Raw genomic sequence first — 22,719 nt, 5'->3', positions numbered from 1 at the left:
AGTCGGCTTTTGTTGCCTTCTACAAAAGCTGCTTATTGCCATTTAAAGTTCAGTGTTTTTGTGATTTCTTTTCTTTGTCTTCTGCATCTAAAAGGCAGATTTCCTCTCTTGTCAACCCTGTTCGTGACATGAAAGGAACATCTTCTACTGTCTAAACATAAATAGCAAAGCTTTGTTCTCGCTCGGAACAAACACACATCGATTTGAGTCTTTGTTCTGAATACAAAATACAAGTCACTTGAGATAACATTACAATAACCATGCAGGGTGCCTCATGCCTCAGACACTTGCATAAACTTCCCCAGATGAAACGTATTTAATCAAATACAATTTGACGAATAGGTAAAGCCAGCTAGATTAAATAAATATTTGTAATAGATATGAATCTGAGTACTGTGAGAAGACCTCTGATGAAACACTGTGAGGCTGGTGGAAGAATATTTCTGGCAACGTGGTGATGCATGTGTCTGTTTCTGTATTTGGTAACAGACCGCAGTCAGAATCGCAGGCTATGCATCGCTGAAGACTTTCCAATGCTGTTGCCAGTTTTAGTCGCTTGATTCTTCGAGTAAAACTTCACATTTTATACTTTACAACGCAAGAGCATATACAAAAATGTCACTGCTACAGTATTTGATTTTCTACAAAGAAAAGGATGATTAGACTTCTCAGAGAAACAAGAATGGTGGAAGAGTTTCCCAACAATTCCTGAGTCACAGTAGGCCCGGGAAGGTTGAGCTAAACAGTACGCGTATATCCAAAGAACTGGATAAACACAGGCCCAATGTCCACACTCACTGCTTTGAGGTGCATTCTCGATAAGTGCGTGAAGGCTTAGGGCTGCCCCACTGTCAAATCACCAAGTGCACGAGGGCTCTCTCAAAGACATTTTGAGCCCTTTATGAACACTTTCCATAAATCCGCATTTCTGCAGACTTTGCCTTAGAGAATAACCAACAATTCATGGCGGTGTGATGCTAAAACACACAGGGAAGCGTTTAAAAAGAACAGTAAACAGGGAGGACTGGTTGATGGGTATTCAGCTGGTATATTGGGTTTACACAGAAACACAGTTAACATTTAAGGATTTAAGACGGTTAAAAAAAAAGCTTTTTTTCTTAATGATATTGTTTGAACAAAAATGAGCAAATTGGTTATTTGACAATAAATCCACTCTGCGGCAGGAGCCTGGAACATGTTCGCATCAGCCAGTGTATTAGTCGTGAAGACAAAGGGTTAAGTAAAAAGTCTCAAAGCCACAATTGTATGTAACACAATTTGGCGTTGTCAAGGTAACGTGATAGGTGTCTGCAGTGCAGTGACATTATTCACCGTTTCGAGCCCTTGTAGCCTCTCGCACTTGAGCACTTTCCAGGTGACGTGAGATAATTCTGTAACTTTCTATAAAAAATGTTGTTTTTTTCATATTCGGAGAAAATGTCATGACATCTTGGCAGCATGAGACTGACATTCGTGAAAAACTCATATCGCTCTACCTCTACCTGCTGCTCCATGCCTGCTCCTAATGATTACTGTGTCATATTATTATACATATTGTGACTTGCTGCTACTCATGTAGGAATTGTTGGTTCTCTGTAAATCATAAATAAGTCATAGAGTGTGGTCTACTCTATATGTAAAGTGTCTCGAGATAACTTTTGCTATGATCTGGCAATAGAAATATAATCAAATCGAATTGAATTGTATTGCATCTTTCTCATTTTACAGGAAGTGGTACACTAAAATATGTTTCTGAAAACACTTTTTGTGAGGAATATGCCCAGCAATAACAGAGCAGATGGAGCAGAAGGTGGATGTCTCATTGCGCTGTCCGACAGTTTCAGCAAATATGAAAAAGACTTTGACAGAAAGTTCCCAACTTCAGCTTTAACTGACATGACCTGGAAAGTGCTTGAGTGCGAGAGGTTACAAGGGCTTGAAATGGCGGTGGTAATGGTTATGTGCTTTTTTATGGGCCATTTTAAATCGTTTAATGTTAATGTAGTGTTTCTGTGTAAATCCTATATGCCAGGCTGAATACCCACGTACCAGTGCTCCCTTTTTACTGTTCTTTTTTAATGCTTCTGTGAGGGTTTAGGGTGGGGATTAAGATTAGGCCGGTGGACATGTTCGCTAAATGCTTTATATTCATAGCTTTTGAAGTCAAGACATGGTGTTGGATTGGGTCCAATTATCCATATTTTTAAAATGCAGGTTCTGCATTAATGCAGGTTCTGGGGTGGTAGTAGCTCAGTCCATAGGTGACTGGGCTGGGAACCGGAGGGTTGCTGGTTCGAGTCCCTGTGTGGACCGTGAATGGAGTGTGGACTGGTGGCTGGGCACTGCCGAGGTGCTGTTGAGCAAGGCACCGAACCCCCAACTGGTCGGGGCGCTGGTCACTGGCAGACCCCTCGCTCTAACATCTCTCCATTGGTTGCATGTATTTAGGTCCTGTCTGAGCATGTGTGTGTATTTCGGGCCTGTGTGTGTAACATGAAAAAAATTATAGAGTGAAAATTGAATTTACCCATTCGCGGGACTAATAAAGGAATTCTTCTTCTTCTAGCCGTTATTCAGATTGCAGGCCCCTTTAGTTCACACTTAAAGTATTTGTTTACACAAGCAGCAAATGCACTGACAGCACAGATTTTCGCTCTAGAAAGCGGAAAACATGAGAGCCACAACAGAGAACATCCCCAAAGCAATTTCAGTTAAAAAGCAACTGGACTTAGTTATTTGTCTAGAAAGACTGAGAACATACTCAATATGCCTTGACTGCAGGCTTCACAACTACTCTTTAACAGATACTCACACTGCTCACCGTTCACAGCTTGTGCAGGTGTTGAAAAGCGTGGAACTTGGTGTTAATCCTCGCCATGGTAACGTGGCCCAAGCCCCTACACCTTCAACATGGTGGCTGCGCTTCAGAGGAATAACAATGACATGAGTGCTAATTTCCAGCATCGCAGCATCAATTCCTCTCTTTTCAAATTGCTTAGTCAAGTATCTCTGTGGGAATGACTGTATAGATGTATTGTAAGGTACTTATTTTTAGAAAAGACTCTCACATTCCCATATGTATATTGAACAAGTTATTGTTGCTGTAATCATTTCTCCAAAATAAAAAATATGTTCACACTGTTAGCCAGTTTGAACTGGAGGATGTTAACCCCCTCCCAGGTTGCTAAAACCTTTCAACTGCCCAGAATTATTACAGAAGACATGACCTCATGTTTCCACTAAGATAACGGCAGCCCTGCTATTAAGTTATCCCTTCCTAAGTGACTCTAATAAGCGAAGGCGGACAAAATCCACATTCCCAAAACATGAGCTACAGCTGATATGAGCCCTCAGAAGTCAGACATATTAATCAGATATATCTTCTTGGTATGACATTCCCTCTTGTGTTAAGATAGACTTGAAAAATGTAAGCCTTTCCATGAAATATAATGACCATCTGTGTCCGGCTTGTGTTAATAGGGATTGTAGCACCTCTTCTCACACCCTCGAATCACATACCTACTAGCACGCAGCACGGCTGGAAGTCGACCTTATACAAAAGAGTGCTCAGGCATGAGCTGCAGAATTAATCTACTTGATAAAATAGCAAGCTCAGAACTGAAAGACGCTACTTATTTATGCGAAAACGAACCACAGGGGCTGCAAGTTATCTCACACCCCCAACTAAATGAAACCCTGTTCTGTATTTAAAAACATGTCAGTGCGTTTAAAGCGATAAGATTTTCTCTCCTTATCAGCAGCAGGAGAGCTCCCTCCGGCCCTGCTGCTCCTCGGGTTTTATCACCAAACTCCCAATACAATTAGCTAACAAGGTTGTTTTTTTTTTATTGTGTGGATTTTTGTTGATTAAAGTGACTGTAAAAACAAACTTACAATAATGACTTTGAGTATGTATGCTCATGTTGAACACTTTACTCTCAACAGGCCCCCAACACATTTAGTAAATGATCTTTGCCCATTTCGTGCCTCTATGCGACTGTAATGAGACCAGCAAGGACATTATCCTGATTAAAATCAATCCCTATTGGATTACACCGTGCCACATTCCCTCGCTCGGCTTTGCTGATTAGAATACAGCGCAGAAAACTGAAATCAGGGAGGTAGGGCGCTCATCCAAGCGTTACACGTGCATGCAATGATAACCTATCAGATCCTCCTCTCCATCAATAATGTCCTTATTCAGAGTGCTTACGGTTGTCATGGTGTTTCATTATCCAACATGATTTGACATCCTCTTGTACTATTACTGTATTTGTTAGTTGTTTTACTTAAAAAGAAAACATAGGTAAAGTACGCTTCTAGCGCATTGCCACTTAATGGAGAAGCTGATGCTACAATTTAAAAAAAAACTTCAAATGTTTTCATCCAAACTTTCATTTTCTTAGGGTAAAGATGATGTATCTATAAGAGTGTGTGTGCGTGTGCTGCAGGGGTTGACAGGTCTGTAACTGTCCTCCAAATAACAAACAAAAAGCCTAATCATAGGAAGGATGGGAGGGGATGGAAAGGGGAAGGAAAAAAGGAAGGAAAAAGGATCATGGGATGAACAACATCGAGCGAAGTGGCTGATGGAAGTATAGAAAAGACAGGGAGACAGTAGATAAAAGGGAATAGAACAATAGGAAGAAGGGAAAGAGGGAACAAGTGAACAAAGTTAAGTGAAGTGAGGGTGGAGGTATAGGAAAGGAGGGAGAAATGAAGGGAGGAGGTATAAGAGAAAAGTAAGGAAATAATAAAGGGATGATTATAGTTTAGCAAAAGGGGGGAGAATAAGAAGGAAGGAAGGAATGAAAGACAGGAAGGAACAAGTAAGGAGAAATGACTGATGGAAGGCAGGATGGGAGCAAGGAAGGAGAAGAGAAAGGGCAAGAGTGAAGGAGGGAATGAACAAATATGAGCAAAAGTGTTAAAAGGAGCGAGGAAGGAAGAAAAGAAGCAAGAGAAAGAAGAGAAAAATGAAGTGATAAAACAAATTTGAGGGAAAGGAAGGACATGAAGTGTAGGGAAGAGGGGGGGATGAAAGAAGAGGGGAAGGAACCGAGGGAGGAAAAGAAGAAAGGGAGCGAACTAACTCATTTTCACGTCATCTCTTCTGTTCGGTGCAGGCTCGCTGTGCCGCGCGACGATCTTTAGTAGTGAGTCTCGCGCAGGCTGCATGCTGTCAACCCTCATCATCACACGCGGCCACGTTCTTCAACACGGCGAGGTCTTAACGTCACCGGCAGGTCCGTCCCGCTTCTCCGAGCGAACAACGCACAAGCACCCGGCGGGACATCACAGGGGCAGAGTCCGCAGACGGACACCCGAGGGGAGGCGAAAGACGCGCGCCGCACCTACACCGCGAGGACCATGGAGAGCGCAAGCAACGGCTCGGCGGCGAATTATCTGAGCCAGCTCCCCGTGTTTTACAACAACAACAATAACAACAACAACAACAGCTTCTGTGGGAACTTCACCGGAGACAACAACACCACGAGCTTCGCAGAGGCGCGATGCAACGGGGATCGAGGACTGGCCGGCAGCCTGGAAGACGACACCAACCCGGTTATCATAGCGATTGTTATCACCGCTCTCTACTCCATAGTGAGCGTGGTGGGGCTGGTTGGAAACGTGCTGGTCATGTACATCATCGTCAGGTAAGACAGCGAACGGAACACTGATGAGTGTGCGTGTGTTGCGCATATTTGGACTTTTTTAAGAGACCTTTAACATGACCGCGATGAAGAAAAGTGTGGCAACCTGTTGGCGTATTAACTATGTTGTACATAAAGGTGTGTCTGTGAGTGTGTTAATGAGGCCGAGTGAGACCATGCGAATGCGGTGTGTTGACAATGCTGCCTGCTCAGCCGCCGTTCATGCGTAAAATGCATCCAACCGTTGCAGCACCAGCGCGCACAGAGCGAGCTGAGCGAGGTGATGGAGAGCCCTTATCCATAACAACAGAGCTATAATATGCGACTCTCTCTCTCTCTCTCTCTCTATCTCTCTCTCTCTCTGTCTCTCTCTCTCTCGCTCTTTGCCTGTGCTTATTCTAAGTTGCATGTACATTAGATGAGGCCTAAATAGTCTAGGAAACGCTCTTTAAAAAAAAGTTTCCATACAACTGATGTGCTGAAAATGAATAACTACTTATTTTACAGAAAGATGAGTACACTGGTGTATATGACTTTGTTTCTCAAACACATCAGAACAACTTAAAAGACTTATATAGGACGTGTTCCAAGATGTCTCCCACGACTCCCCTTTCTTAAATCTAGGCCACTTTCCTGCCAAATCTGTTCACTCAGCCAATAAGCGGACATCTCATTAATTGATATTTAAAGGTATCAAACAAATGTCATACTTTTTCAAGATCTCACCACTGAAAGGGGACTTTTATTCTCTTTAATGACCTGTCACAAGGAGTATTACATAATATGTGATGGTAAAAGAAAAAATTAACCGGCCCCTTGCTCTTTTATTTTTTCTAATTTGCGGTCATTTCCCATGCTAAATTAACTTTAAAGACTCTTGCAGGGATAATGACTCAGTATTAGGAAGGTCTATTAGTTTAAAAGTCTTACACAAGCTTGATATTTCCCATTACATGCACTGATATTAATAAATCAAAAATCAGAACTCACTTATGTGCTAAAAACTGGATTTCACAGGTAGTGCCTTTAATTACACCTTAAAATCTGACATTTAGTTTCGTGAAATGCTCCCTGATGCTCATTCCAGATGAGCCTCTTTCAGGTAGATGAATAAAAGTCTCAAGATGGATGAAGCAGTTAGAGGAGAAGAATGAGGACGAAACAGGTGACACATGAACATGGAACAAAGATGGACACGTGTGGAGGTTGGAGGAGAGACGGTGAGCAATGAGAAAGCTGAGGGCGATGGAGATAAAAGTGAGTGGACCACCTTTACTTTCCCACCTGGTGATTACTCACTTTGTAAATCTGATAGATGACTGAAGAGTAGCCGAGTTGAGGATTTGCTGTGCTGAACTTGCCACACAGTAAATGGCTTTGAAATTTAAAGAAGTTGCTGGAAGACGAGAAGACTCATCTATGTTGATTTACTTCTCTATTACTGTCCTCAAAGCAATTTCAGTCAAAAACAACTGGACTGGTTGTTTGTCTAGGAAGACGTTTCACCTCTCATCCAAGAGGCTTCATCAGTTCATGTACGCATCTGACCAGGCTGGGACTGGTCCAACTAACTGGTGTGGAGATCCAGGTATTTAACCTCTCAAAAGGCCGATGATGTCACTGAAACCCTTTGTGCTCCAAATGCCAACAGTCAACAATCTAACCTCAAAGGACAACTGTTCACACATGGCCCGGGTGACCCCAACGACTGTCGTTCAGACTCAATAGAGCACTAACGACGTCGAAACCAACTGCCCACCACCGACTGTCACTCTAACGACGGGCGTGGGCACTTGGAGCACAAAGGGTTTCAGTGACATCATCGGCCTTTTGAGAGGTTAAATACCTGGATCTCCACACCAGTTAGTTGGACCAGTCCCAGCCTGGTCAGATGCGTACATGAACTGATGAAGCCTCTTGGATGAGAGGTGAAACGTCTTCCTAGACAAACAACCAGTCCAGTTGTTTTTGACTGAAATTGCTTTGAGGATAACGATGACCTGGACGAATGAGAACATTCACAGGCTTCTCTATTACTGCTATTTTACTCACTTCTCGACTGTTTCCAGGCTGACGCAGCATCAAGCGAATGCTCATTTGCCAGACTGCACACATCATCCCCTTCAGTCCGAGTGCTTCCCTAAATAGTTGTTTTGCTCAAGAACGTGCACATCTGTGACGGATGTTTTCTACCCCAAATTACTCACGCCAGGCATGCCCATTGGGCCCTAGATGGAAAGAGCACTACTCGACTATTTATCTCAAGTGAACATAAAATATAAAAAGAAGTTTGAAGCGTACTCAGATGTAAACACCATTACATTTTTAAAGGGAGGGTATGATGCTGTTATATGATATAACTATTCAATTAAAGAAGCTTTTTGGGCTACAAAACAACGTGCACTGAATTTGAACAGCACCAAAGAGCTAAAGCTAAAGAGTTAAAGGAGCACTTTTGTTTAATCAACTAATCTGATTGGCAGTTTCATGTATCAGCGTTTTATTCTGCAGAGGCACACCGCTGTGAGTCTGTGATTAGTTCAAATATCTGTAAGAACAGTAGGCAATTCTTTCTCATCAACAGGTGCGTATGATATCTTACAAAATATGGACCCATCCACCACCCTGACAAGCCTCTCTATGGAGAGGTTAGCGGTCTTACACCACCTCTTCTGGTTTCCTTCTTTGCTCCGGATGTAATAAATGCCTGGATTACATATGAATTACAGTGCATTACTTCTTGTTATATATACAAAACAGTGACTGGGAACAGCCTGCAGTGGGATTAACAGTTGAGTGTCTATAATGTAAATCGCTATAGTCAGTTGAACAGGAGAAGCGGATATAAAGTTGTCAGTACTCTACCGGTTACAAACAGAATCGGTAGTGGACATCCCATTAACGTGGTGATAGATTTGGTGTTTCGGTGTTTTGGGTGTGCTATGCCAGAGAATATTTGGTTAAAACAGATCGCTGATGCCCCAATTGTTCTCTGGGAAGTTTGCTGGAAGTGATGCAATGTAGCCCTGGTGTGTTTAATGTGGAGTGAGAGACGGAGCGCCAGAATTCGTTTAAAGGTCTCGTAGTCTTTTAAAGGTCTTGTAGTCTTTTAAACGTTTTACATGAAGCGTTTTTTTTATTGCCAATGGGCATACGGGTTGTTAAGTAACTAAAAAATTGAGACCTTCAAGGCCTTTCCCAGTTGCCAACTGTAGACGGACTTTTATCTGAAGGATTCGGGATGGATTTGCTGGGAAACTCTAAAGGATGTGAGAAGTTTGGATGTGACTGGAAACAGCAAGCTACAGCACTCTGCCAAATCTATCTATCTATCTATCTATGTATCTATCTATCTATCTATCTATCTATCTATCTATCTATCTATCTATCTATCTATCTATCTATCTATCTATCTATCTATCTATCTATCTATCTATCTATCTATCTATCTCTCTATCTATCTATCTATCTATCTATCTATCTATCTATCTATCTATCTATCTATATATCCTTCTATCCTTCTATCCATCTATCTATCTATCTACCTATCTATCTATCTATCTATCTATCTATCTATCTATCTATCTATCTATCTATCTATCTATCTATCTATCTAACTATCTATCTATCTATCTATCTATCTATCTATCTATCCATCTATCTATCTATCTATCTATCTATCTATCTATCTATCTAACTATCTATCTATCTATCTATCTATCTATCTATCTATCAATCTATCTATCTATCTATCTATCTATCTATCTATCTATCTTTCTTTCTATCTATTTATCTATCTAGGATGATCCAGAATATTGGACATTACTTTATTAACTATAAATAACAGAAAATTGACCCACAATTAATAAAAAAGAATGATGGACACTATGGCAGATGTAACCAGCATTATTAAGCTACATAAATGAAATAACCTGAAACCTTAACAGCAGAATAAAGCATCAAGCCTAAAGTGTAAACAACATAAAATCTACCGACTGCAAACACTGAGGGAAAAAGAGAACCTGCACAGGTTTTGCACATTGCCAGGCAACACACATTCTCATCTGTACAGTGACTAACAACAATCAGTGAGTTTGTTGTTGTGCTCTGTTGTCTGATGTTGTGCCTGTTCTCTCTGCTCCTTCATTCTCAAAGCACAAAATAACCAGTCCACTCGGCCTCTCTGTCCCATTATAACCAGTCCACTCAGCCTCTGTCCTTTCATAATTAGCCAGGCTGTTCTAATGCATTCTTCGTACGTGGAACGGAAAGTAATATGCAGTTATTTCTGCACTTTCCAAGTATTTATTTCGTGTGTGCATTTCCAGGTATTAAAAGGAGATGATGTAGAATAGGAGAGTGAATGGTAGTATTGGTGCCTAAACCTAACATACATCAAAAGCAACCCCCACGGGTCCCTTCCAGTCTGTCACTGTCATGTGGTTCACTTCGGTTGTTAAACAGTTTTGTAAGATAACATCACTTTTGTCTGAACTTTTCCTGTGATAACCTAAAAACCTGTTGATGAGAATGTGTTGAACCAGTCCACTCAGCCTTTCTGTCCCAGTATAACCAGCCCCCTCAGCCTCTCTGTCCCAGTATAACCAGTCCACTCAGCCTCTCTGTCCCAGTATAACCAGTCCACTCAGCCTCTCTTTCCCAGTATAACCAGTTCACTCAGCCTCTCTGTCCCAGTATAACCAGTCCATTCAGCCTCTCTGTCCCAGTATAACCAGTTCACTCAGCCTCTCTGTCCCAGTATAACCAGTCCACTCAGCCTCTCTGTCCCAGTATAACCAGTCCACTCAGCCTCTCTGTCCCAGTATAACCAGTCCACTCAGCCTCTCTTTCCCAGTATAACCAGTCCACTCAGCCTCTATATCCCAGTATAACAAGTCCACTCAGCCTCCATATCCCAGTATAACCAGCCCACTCAGCCTCTCTGTCCCAGTATAACCAGCCCACTCAGCCTCTCTGTCCCAGTATAACCAGTCCACTCAGCCTCTCTGTCCCAGTATAACCAGTCCACTCAGCCTCTCTGTCCCAGTATAACCAGTCCACTCAGCCTCTCTGTCCCAGTATAACCAGTCCACTCAGCCTCTCTTTCCCAGTATAACCAGTACACTCAGCCTCTATATCCCAGTATAACCAGTCCACTCAGCCTCTATATCCCAGTATAACCAGCCCACTCAGCCTCTCTGTCCCAGTATAACCAGTCCACTCAGCCTCTCTGTCCCAGTATAACCAGTCCACTCAGCCTCTCTTTCCCAGTATAACCAGTCCACTCAGCCTCTATATCCCAGTATAACCAGTCCACTCAGCCGCTATATCCCAGTATAACCAGTCCACTCAGCCTCTCTGTCCCAGTATAACCAGTCCACTCAGCCTCTATATCCCAGTATAACCAGTCCACTCAGCCTCTATATCCCAGTATAACCAGCCCACTCAGCCGTTCTCTCTCAGTTTAACCAGCCCACTCAGCCTCTCTCTCCCAGTATAACCAGTAATTTCTTTCTTCCGCCTCTTCCATAGTAACAAAACTGAATGGAAAACAAAGGGAGAGCAACGGAAGTGAAATTGCTTATTGAAGTATGAGTTATGCACATCATTTAAAGGATGGGATCTTTGTCTGCAGCTGTCTGGCAGGGATACAAGAGTGTTTATGATGTATGGGTTGGTACACAAGCTTGCATTATGTATTCTAAAATAGTTTGTCTAGAAAGCAGATGACAGATGTGAAGGGCATTACTTGAGCTTTAGCTCTCTCATCCGTGGCTGTTGTGAGAACAGATTTAGGATGACATACCCTGCCTTCTCTAATGAAATGGCACTGACTCAACCAGCAGAGTGTGTACGGAGGCTAAAAGTGTGTTTGTGACTGAAAAAAGTTTTGTGGATTTCAACAGAATGAGACTTTAAGGGAATTGGAAAGAAGGTAAAGGATGTGTCTCATTCCTCTGAAAACCACAGTCCATCAGGGTCATTAACATTCATCAACCCTTCTGTCTTTCTCCTTTTTCTCTGCCTGTCTTTTAGTCTTTTCTCTCTTTGTCGACAGACCGAGAGTGAACAGCCATTTAGCTAATGACACAGTGGATATTTACTGTTTAATGGAAATGTAGTCTTGAACTCTCCGTCCCCACTTTACAGACACTGCCTTGAATGCATTATTGCCAGATTAAACAGAGACAGGCGTCGACGAGAGATGTTTTTCCCCTTATCGTCCGAGTACTGATAACCTCTAAGCCATAAAGCATGTCTCCGTCATCCTTTATCTCCCTGTCCTTTTGCTGTCTCTCTGTCCCTCATCTGTTCACTCCACACTTACATCTGCAAATTTGTGAGCAAACAAACAAAACCAGAGGTCTGCACGCTCAATTGGAAAAATCGATTGCGGTTGACCATCAAACCGCTGGGTTTCACAAGGAATATGCTGCCAGTGTAGAGTGCTTCCTGTTACCATGGAAACACACGTTTTGAGCATGAGTGCCAAATGACTTCACCACCCCCCTTAAACCCTTGTCTCCATCTACCATCCAGCTACATGAGCAGCTGGTTGGTCACATCCAGCAGCACTTTGGATGTTTACGAGGCGTTTGACCAAGGGACTTGGATGAAGTAAGCTGCTGTGCGTAAAAGCATGTAGCAGCACAACAAAAGCGTCCGTGTATAATTCCTTTACTACTTCACACATTTTCCATGACCCTGCTCTCTGACGCCAAAGTAACTTTTAAACATCTGTTCCTGTTCGAACCCAGTCACATGAAATACGATGTTATGATGAGAGTCAATGCAATGTACTTCACAAGACAAATGTCATAGATCCTCACTAATGTTTCTCTCTAATGGGTTTCTCGTGGCTCCCGCTGTCTGACAAGACAAATAGTCTCAGGCAGTTGCTAACGTGTAGTCTTGTGATGAGCTGCCAACAGACATAATTACAATTTCTATTGTTTGTATTGATTGTAAGCAAACAAAAGAGTCAAGAATCTTTGTACATTTAAAGGACCACACTCAGCGTTGGTCTGCCAAGTGTGAAGGTGACTGGATTAAAGTTTCTTGAGATATGCGAAGGACAGTCATACATTCGTATGTAGATGGACACATTTCCTTTATCATAAGATGATGCGTCTACACTATTTTCCAATGGCAACAAATTGATCATGGTCACTCAAATATCATATCTACATGTCCACAAAGCATTCAGGAGGTATGATCTTTTGTAATAGAAGCCCTACCCACAGCATTTAATGAAACTTTTAGGGGCAACTATAGCAAAACAATGGAAAAGGAACTTTTTCTGGATAGGTCCAGAGATGTTTTGTATGATATTTGGTAAAGGTTGCCCCAAATTTTTAAGGAGTGGTAGCGAAAAAACTGGACACAATTAAAAATGGCAGAAAAACACAAATGGGCATGGTTTATATGGTATGATTTTTCTGCACCAGGGGTGCCCCATTCTGGTCCTGAAGGGCCACTATCCTGCATGTTTTAGGTTTCTCCCTGAATCAGGTGTGTATCTAATGATGTGCTCATTATCAAGCAGCTGAAGCTTGTCACGGGTTTGAAGAATCAGGTGTGTAAGACCAGGAAGAGACCTAAAACATGCAGAAGAGTGGTCCTCCAGGACCAGAATTGGGCACCCCTGGTCCGTCAGAATCCAGGGGAAAAAAATCTGTTTGTTTCTGAGCCAGAGGCCAAAATATAAAGTTTGTTGTTATAGCGCTTCACACACTGCACTCCCTTGGGAAACCCAGAAATACATCCGCCAAGTGTGAAGTAGATGGCATTATAGGTTCTTGAGATATACGCCTGCCACACACACACACATACACCCCTTTCTTTATAGTTAGACAGGCTCATATTTTTTCCATTGTCTATCTTAAAACAATACTGACACAACCGTATATACATTGGATGGGTTTTGGTTGCTGTAATTGTTTTTCCAGTTCATTCTGGCCGCTTCCTAAAGCAATTTCAATTTAAGTGATGGTGAGAAAAAAACGTTGCATGCATAAATGAGACAAATAAATCAGGCGTTGTTTTTAATAAAAACTTTCTTTTAACCCCTCTTTAGGAAGTACATGCTGTCCATAGAAGCACAAAGAGGGAAATGCCTATTAAAAGAGACAAACTAAGATAACCATTAGAAGAAGGCTGAAGCTTTATCTACAAGGCCGCTATGAACAGGAGGAATGATTACAAAGCCTGTCCTTTCAATGCGTATATGGGCATGTCAGTATTATTTTGAACCCATCCTTTAAACACTTTACGCAAAACAAAAGATCTGGTTTTCAGGGGTACTGCAAATCTTTTTCTATAAAGGTTTACACACTATAAATGAACAGGAGGTGAGTGGGATTAAAGAGAATGGCTTCCTTGTCATTAACACAGATTAGTCACCAGGTATGGTAGTATTTTTCTTTTTTTTGAACCAAGAATAAATGCATACAAATCAACCCTTTGGGATCACTGACTTCATTTTAAAGCATCTCTTTGATGACAGGCTTGTGAATAGTTCAAAAAATACCTTTCATGTGTATTCATGCATGGCGGATGTGAGTTCTTCTGACCGTGAACACAGTGGCTGACACAATGCTGGAGCAACCAGCCCGCGGATTTATATTAGCTGTGAAGGTAACCTGACTGAACTGACAGCAGATATCCGTGACTAAAAGCAACCTCGAATCACCTGCCAACCTAGAGTAACATCTGTCTTTAAGTCCCATTAACACTGGAATAAAAAAACAATACAAACAATCTGGATGTTGTCTTCAGTGGGGAAGGTTACAACAGGTATTCATTCCCAGGACAAAGGATTGCAGTAGTGAGAGGTATTTATCAGTTCAAGCTCCAATCAACAGTGATGGCAACCACTTTCATAGCAGCGCTGAACATGCAGCCACTGTGTACTATGGCTCTAACTGACGAATTACAAGCAGACAGATCGATAACTGCTGTTCACCTGTGGATGTTAAGCTGCAATTACTGGGATTGCTTTGGAGTACAGAGAATCTCACCTGGCACAGAGCACGTCAAGAAGGCCTGTACTCTCCGCCCAGCAACAACAACAAGTATCAGATAATGAAGATTAAATGATTGACCCTGTTTACCAATTTGACAAACCAATTTATTTCAGTAGTCATTATTATTATTATCAGCGTGAAAGAGTTTGACAGCACATTGTGAGACAAGAGAGAGGAGGGAACTCTACGTGCTGCTCTTTCTAAATTTGTGTATCTGTACACAACAAGGCGGTACCAGGACTCATTTTCTTTTTTTTTTTTGGGGGGGGGGGGGGGGGGGGGGGGGTAATTAGTTGACAGTGCAGAGAAGTAATTAGGCTGTACTTCCTGTGTGTGTGTGTGTCTCTGAGTAATGAGTTTTTTAACTCCACCGGACACTGCTGGAGAATTAGAGCGCTGTGAGTCTGGATTCAACAGGTGTTCTGTTGGAGTCAAAAAATAAATAAAAAAGGAATGAGACGGAAATTCATTCATCCATGACTAGTTACATGAGGTTGTTGTTGTTAAACTCTGAATGTCTTATACATTCTGAGTTTGACACTAAAGAGATCACAGGGAAAATAAAGGAAGTACTTATTCGAAGAATGTCGCAATGAAGAAACAGTTAAGTGAAAGAGGAGGGAACAAAAGATTTTGTCTCTTTCTCTGCTTGATGATTGATGGGTGCCCCTCGGCTCTTTTGTCAATCCGTCAGTTTCACAGTGACTCACTCATAAACACCGATTTGGCTCTTTATGCTCTCTGACGGGTACGGTTACACATGTCCTTCTTCATCAAAGCTAGCATTTAAAATCAAAAGAGGGTATTACAGATTTGTTCTTCAAAACCAATTTTCACAATGTTGTTAAATACACCCCTGCTTGTAACCATCGGAGGCTTTCCATGCATCTTTGTTTGTTTTCAAAAACATGGTTTCCCACAAGAATGGGTCACTGTTGCAAAAGTGCCACGGTTGAGCAAACAAACCTAACCAAGGAGGTGAACTGATGACCTCGCCCAGAGTCTTCACAGTTAAAGTGCTGCTTAACCTCTTCATTGCTGTAGAACGGTTGCATGTATTTAATGTGCATTTAAGAGGCCAAGGGCACAGAGAGACCCTATGTTGAAGATCTTTAGTACATTAACAATAGCGTTCCTTAGCAACAGGCCGATAAACTCATCTTGAGGTCCAGGGCCAATCCCAGATGCGCTGTAAAGATCTGGCCTAAATTGATAAGCTATTTCTTCTTGTCCTATTTCCGGGGATGGAAATCCATTATACTGTAAGAGTGAATCACATTGAAGTTGGCAATGATTATCAAACCCTCGAGCAGAACACAATGCAGTGGTTGTTGAATAGATGTGTGTGTTGTTTATTTCATTGTGTTTGAAATAATCCCATTTAGAGGATGTTTGAAGTGTTTTGCAAATTTAATTCAAGTATCTTCTAATGAGGCCAAGTTTGGATTGTTGTGGTTTTCACTGTTAGCACCTCACATGTCGCCTCACAGCAAGAGGGCTCCTGGTTCGAATCCCGGCTAGGGCCCTTCTGTGTGGAGTTTGCATGTTCTCCCCGTGTCTGCGTGGGTTTTCTCCGGGTTCTCCGGCTTTCTCCCACAGTCCAAGTGCTAGGTTAGGTTAATTGATGACTCTAAATTGCCCGTAGGTGTGAATGGTTGTCTGTCTCTGTTTGTCTCTATGTGCCCTGTGATAGACATGCGTCCTGTCCAGGGTGGACCCAACCTCACGCCCGATGTCAGCCTGGACTAGCTCCAGCCCCCCGCGACGATAGATGGTTTTACTGCAAGTTAAAAAGCTCTGTCCTAAAACATTACAGGTGTTGGTAGTTCCTTCAAAACAGCTTTGTTTTGATAAAAAATGACTGCTGTCTTATCCGGTTGTTTTGAATGTTTTAACCTGTTATACAAATTCACACATTTCACATTACAACCACCAATTTTTTACAGATGTATTTAATTGATTTGTTACCTGGTTTCATTTCACTACAACATTATAACAGTGACTATGGATCAATTGTACATCTGTGTGTGTCCATGGATATTCATCTCCTTGCATCTATGTCACCTGCTGATTGCTGATGAATGTTTTTAATTCAATGCTTCTGTCAGTAAACACAAAGTGGAGTGAGAGGAGAGGAGTGGCAATTCTCACCTCTCACTTCCTTGGTATGTGTTTTCAATGGTAAGGCAACGTGTTGGGATGTAAACAGGTGGGATGCAAGGTTGCAAAAAGAAGTCCAATTGTATAGAAGTCTATGGGAAAATGACCCTACTTCTCACTTGATTTATCTCATAACATTCATGATGCTTATTTTGAAAATAATGGTCCCATTTAAAATGACATAGACGATAAAGTAGGGTATGCTTTGGGGCGTGGTTACATTGTGATTGACAGACCACCGTGCTGGTGACAGAATAGAAGTTTATAGAAATATGTCCATGCCACTTTGTCTTTGTTAAAGTCTCAGGACTTTGACCCTCTCACAGTTTTCACTTCATCGAAATTAACTGTAACATTGTGGTCGCCTAAAAATGTCTTGATCAGCGTTCTGTTACACCATTCTAACATATGTAACCTTAGCTAGCTAGCGTTAGCTTGTAACGTAAGGGAAAATTTCAACTGGCTCTATGTCACTGCAGCAAACAGCGCCAGCATCCGGAGCTCCCCACCCACCTGACGCAATAATCTGCCGAATGACAAATGAAGAAATGAAGAATGAAAAATCTGCAGTTTTACTCTTTAGCATGTAGACTAGCCCAGCACCATATAAGAAGCCTGAAGCTCCTCAGTGCTTGTCCCTAACTCCACTATCTTGTCCAAATATGGTCACGTCCAGTTTCAAAACGGCCAAAATGCCAATCCCCTGGCTTCAAAACAGCAGTCCTCAAAGAAACAGGTGATGTCACAGTAGCTATGTCCAGCTCTTATATACAGTCTATGATAGATGGCCTTGTACAACGTGCACATATACACACTCTGCACAGCTGAAGGTTATGGGTGTAAAAAAGAGGGTAGTTTTGTACGTGTACCAGACAAAGGCTTTAGTCATTGAGTCAACCCCGAGTCATTAAAAACAGGGCAATGCAGAATAACAGCAAGTTAGGCTTTAAATGTTTACAAAACTTAATTCTGTCTTAAAGTAATGTAACAAAAAAAACTGTAAATAAACTGTAAACTGTAAAGAAAAAGAGAATGTTATGGAAAACAGGGCAGCACAATTAATACAACAATACAACTGCTCAGTGGAATTAGAATTATGAAATGTATGTGATATATCTGTGAGTTGTTTGTGTGCATGTGACTGTTTGTGTGTATTTGCCTATATGGACTAAATGCATGATTCTGTGTGTAATTCTTCTCAACGATGTGTGTTGGAGTGTGTGAGTTTGCATGAATGCATCACATTGAGCCACCCTCAGCTTATACAGCAGCACATCTGTCACAACAGTTTCCATTCGTCATTGTCTGACGGCCCGAAACACGCTCAGCCAAGCAGTTTGTCCCTCTAACTTTTTGACGCGTAGCTTACTTTTCTATTTATTTGCCCGTTTCTGTGTTTGTGTGGGAGTGTCTGCCATTTACAGCTCAGGAAATGTGCACACGCAATTGTCACACACGAATGCATAAAGTTGCTATGCAAACACACTCCTCTGCTCTTTTTATCAGTCTGACGTATGTTTTGATTTCAGTTCGTCCACCTGCTCTAAAGATTAAGGCTGAAGTAAATCAAAGCAGTGGAGATAGGAAAGTTTAAACCGAGGATAAGGCAAACCTGAAAATAGAAAGACAGGATGTAATAGAGAGAAGGAACTCATGCAGGGCTCACCCTGCTTACTAATGCAAAGTCTGCTGCAACCAGTGCAACATGTTGCCACTTTCCCAATCCATAAAAGACACTTCGCCTGTCACTTCAGTATATTTGGCTGAGAGGATAATAATCACCAAAGCATCCCGTTATTATTTCACTTCAGCCAATACCCTTTTGCACATGCCACTGAATGAAAGTAGCAGGTGTGCTTGGTTACACTCATGCAGCTCGCACATATGTCCTTTTGCTTTGGGGTTGTCTCTTAATTGCTCTGCTAAAGTAGAGCCAGAAGTGATAAAGTACAATTAAAAAGTGCAGTTTTCTCTTCCTTGACATGCACAAAAACCTCATCTCAAACCAAGGGTTCAGGGTAATAATCATGCATCACCCATTGAGAGTTTCTATGACAACACACAGGTTTTGTAATGATGAAAAGCGTATTAATGTGGTGAAGTGGCCGGCGCAGAAGTGGAAGTGCTGTTTGATGACTAAAACGCCATGAATCTCTGCATGTTTGTGCTGAATCATTTCTCTAAAGCTTGATGAGAACCCATTACCAGTCACTCAACGTGTTGTCTCAGTTATCCCAGCTCTTTTCTGTTTTCATTCAAGAAGCCACTAATGTCAATTACTTAAAGTCAATTTTATTAGCATTGCCTTTAATAAGAAAACTCATCCCATCGTCGACGTACCTGAAACTCCACTAAGTAACATATTAAGCCATAGTTAAGATAAGATACTTCATTCTCCCTAAGTGGAAATTTAACTGAACAATAGTGCTACACACAGCTGCAATCCAGAATATTAAAATATTGCACAAACCCTATGGGAAAAGATACAAATACGAAAGCATTATACAATGAGGAAGGGGAAACATAAAAACCCTGACACCACAGTACACAGTGCCTTTCTACCTATGAACCACAAGTATTCACAAGTACTGGGATTTGCCTGTTTTCTTGTTAAGTGTGTTATAGACTCTGGAAGGAAAGAAAGCTTGAAACGGTTGTTTTTACATTTACATGTACAGTAGTTTCGAAACAGGTGTGTACAGATGGAGAGCAGCCAAGTAAATTATGCTGCAGGAGAGTAAGTTTATTTGGATGTGTTGATACATTTTCCTGATACATTGGGGTGACAGATGGGCATTTCTTGTTGTTTATTAAAGCTGCAGTAGGCAAAAAGCAAACACAAAAAAACGACAGAATCTGAAGCGGAGTGAGACCTCTTTCTGCAGCTGTCCCTCTCCCCTCTCTGCCCTTAGCCTATATCCGGTCTTTAAGACTGACGTAACACCCTTTCAAAGTACTATGTCCGGGTCCAAACACTCCGTCGAACCAAAACAAACAACAATGGCCGAACTTGTGAACCTTTTACGATCAATGCTGTCTTCAGAGAGACACCTTGTCATCAATAACAGAGATATACTCTTATCTGTTCAAACAACTAGGAACACAGCATTACAGGATTGCAGAAATATGAGGCTTGAAGCCAGGAATAGTCATTTGAAAGGGTCTTACGCCACAAATTAAATACCAGATAGAAACACACACTCTCTCTCTCTCTCTCTCTCTCTCTGAAATGACCTGTGATTGGCCGAAGTCCTCTGTCACAGGCCAATTTTCCAAATTCTGAAAAAAGAGCAGAGTGCATAACTCTAGTTTTCTCTCAGAGTACTTGAATTACAATATGACAAAAGCTTATTATAGATTTTTTTGCCCAACATCTACAAAAATAAACTGCCTTCCACAAGTTCAAGGCTAAAAATGAAGTCATGTGGCCGACTTCAGGACTAGTTTAATAAGTGGAAGAGGAGGTTGAAAGAGCAAGAACAAGAAAGATCAACCTTTATTTGTTGATACCTTTATGGCAGCCAAAACAAATAACCATCAAACTCTTTGCAGGTTTCACTCTTCCTCTCTAACTCTGCACGTTTAAACACAAAGGGGAATAAACAAGGGGGAGTTTTAGTTTCTAATTTAAAAATGTCTATACCTCTAGTATTCATTTGCCTTTTCTGACAACTGGAAGCTGAAAAGAGCTGCAAAGAGATGAACTTATGCTGGCAGGCCTTCCACATAACCATGTATCATTTGATTCAGGGTTCATTAAAAATATATTGCTTTTTAATATTAATTGGTTTTTCTCTTATGAGCTGAGTACTATTCAGGTATTAGCCTTTTATTGCTTCGAGCGTTCCTCGAGCAGTTGATGTGTTATCATTATAAGTTTAAAACATCTCTAAGAGAGCGTCAGAATAAGGAACTACATCTCAATCCGTCATGGCCACTGACGGCATTCTGATCCGCTGCAGCGTTCCCAGCGGTGCCCGTCTAATGACTTCCATTCACTGAGATGAGAGTTTAGAAAAAACAATAATTGTGGCTTCAATTCAGTCTTGTAACCCTAAGGGAAATATTGTTTGCAAACGTATTAACACTATTAAAGCAATAAGTATCCACGTTTGTGTAGACAGAAGAGAGAAGTTATTATTTATTGTCTCTAATGGATAATGCCTCCTGGTATTTATTTCTGGCACTGGTTGCCCGAGGCTGAGAAATACAGTGTATAATATAATGCTACATGACTTCCTGGATGTTCCACTTATCTGTATATATCTGACCTAAACACTCTGATGTTGTTTGTCACCTTTTTTTCACCTTCTGAATGTCTCTGAAGATAAATCATTCGATGGTATGATACAGTAAATGTCAAGGGCTGTAATGCAAATTTTAGCAAGCCTTTTATTACCAAAGATAACCTACTTTAGTTTAAACTATGGGCCCTGTAAGTCGTCTGTACCTTTTTATAATCCCATTAAATTAAACTTGAACGATCCTCTCAGGAGCCAAATTTAAAAAAGAATACATCACCGAAAACGAATGGTGCGAGTTTTAGACACTCGTCGCCTGTAGCTGCGGAAGGTAGCTCTGAAAAGTTTGTAGCTTGCTGCTTCACAGAGGCTGGAGTCAGCTTGAATTCGCAGCAGATACAACAGATACCAAAGGTGACTTAGATTTATGGTGAAGTCTATAAAAAACTGTAGAAATGTTCCTGCGGCACAATAGATTTCTCCGCTATCCATGCATATACTTTGTATGTGTTGGGCACTGATTTTGGGGGGATTCTCAGCATGTACTTAGACTTGCATGGCTTAATCTTTGAGACAAGCATATGCTACTGGCAGGATCAACCAGGTCCATGGCTCTATGGGAATGTCGGTCAGTCAGTTGGTCCACCTCTTTGACTACCATAACGTAAGTATCACAATTACACATAAATATACATTGAACAATACAGCAATATAAACATTAAGACAATATAAACTTGCCAACCGTCTTGAGATTTGGCCCTAGGTGCTGTTACATTGACAACATTTCTTTAACCTCATTAGAAATAATTCGGATTAGATTTCCCAATTAACTGTTAACAAGGACGCTAAATGAAGTGATCCGGTACGATGTGAGTCTTTGCTAAGTCTATCGATCAGGAATTAAAGCAGAATTTCTGAATGACATGACGGTCATTCAGAGGAAGTGACCTTCTTCTATTTCTTCTTGTTCTTGTTCTTGTTCTTGTTCTTCTTCTTTTTCTTCTGTGCGTTCTCATGCACAGAAAGAGTATATTTATTCCAACGATATAAAAATTAGCTGTTTGGGCGTTTACATGGTTACTAGGCACAAATATTTTCTGGTTGAGCGGATTATCAAAGGTTTGCATTACCGCTCTCAATCCGACTTAAAATTCCTTCTGATTGAGTCAATCTCTTCTGATTGGGGTGTTTACATGAGGCATTTTTATTCTGATTTTGCTGTTATTCTGATAATAAGTGCAATATTAGGGTCAATGTAAACACACCAAATGTTTATATCACAGTGTCTATCCCTTTACAGTTATATCTCGGGCTGAATGAGGTCATTGTGCGTAATGTTGCAAATTGAGCAGGACTTTGTTGGCAATATTGGATTTTACCTGACCATGTACCATTTGTACAATAACATGATATTTTATTAAATATCAATATCTAGATGTGAAATCCGTATACCATGATTGAGAATTGAATCCATATCACACACCCCTAACATGAATACTACATACACAAAGTAAAAGTCCAAATCTCAGAAACACATGCCTAGCAGTCAGACATGTACACAGTCACACCGTGTGCTCTCATCTGTCATGCTCCTCACAGCGTGCATGGAAAGTGTTATTTGCTGGAGCCAGAGGCATA

At 41.3% G+C, this 22,719-nt stretch overlaps 1 protein-coding gene across 1 annotated transcript in view; it reads left to right on the top strand.

Moving 5' to 3' along the window:
• Positions 1 to 5,370: 5,370 nt before the first annotated feature.
• Positions 5,371 to 22,719, top strand: part of oprm1 (opioid receptor, mu 1) — a gene marked incomplete at both ends in the record, with an annotated part of 30,211 nt that continues 12,862 nt past the window's right edge. Inside the window, one exon of the mRNA XM_083922463.1 lies at positions 5,371 to 5,657. Within this exon, the coding sequence (XP_083778589.1) occupies positions 5,371 to 5,657 (287 nt within the window). The remainder of the gene's footprint in view (positions 5,658 to 22,719) is intronic.

This window comes from Echiichthys vipera, assembly GCF_963691815.1.
Source record: "Echiichthys vipera genome assembly, chromosome: 11".
Lineage (NCBI taxonomy): Eukaryota > Metazoa > Chordata > Actinopteri > Perciformes > Trachinidae > Echiichthys > Echiichthys vipera.
The sequence above is the reverse complement of the archived record's forward strand: the minus strand, read 5'-3'. Positions and strand labels throughout refer to the sequence as shown.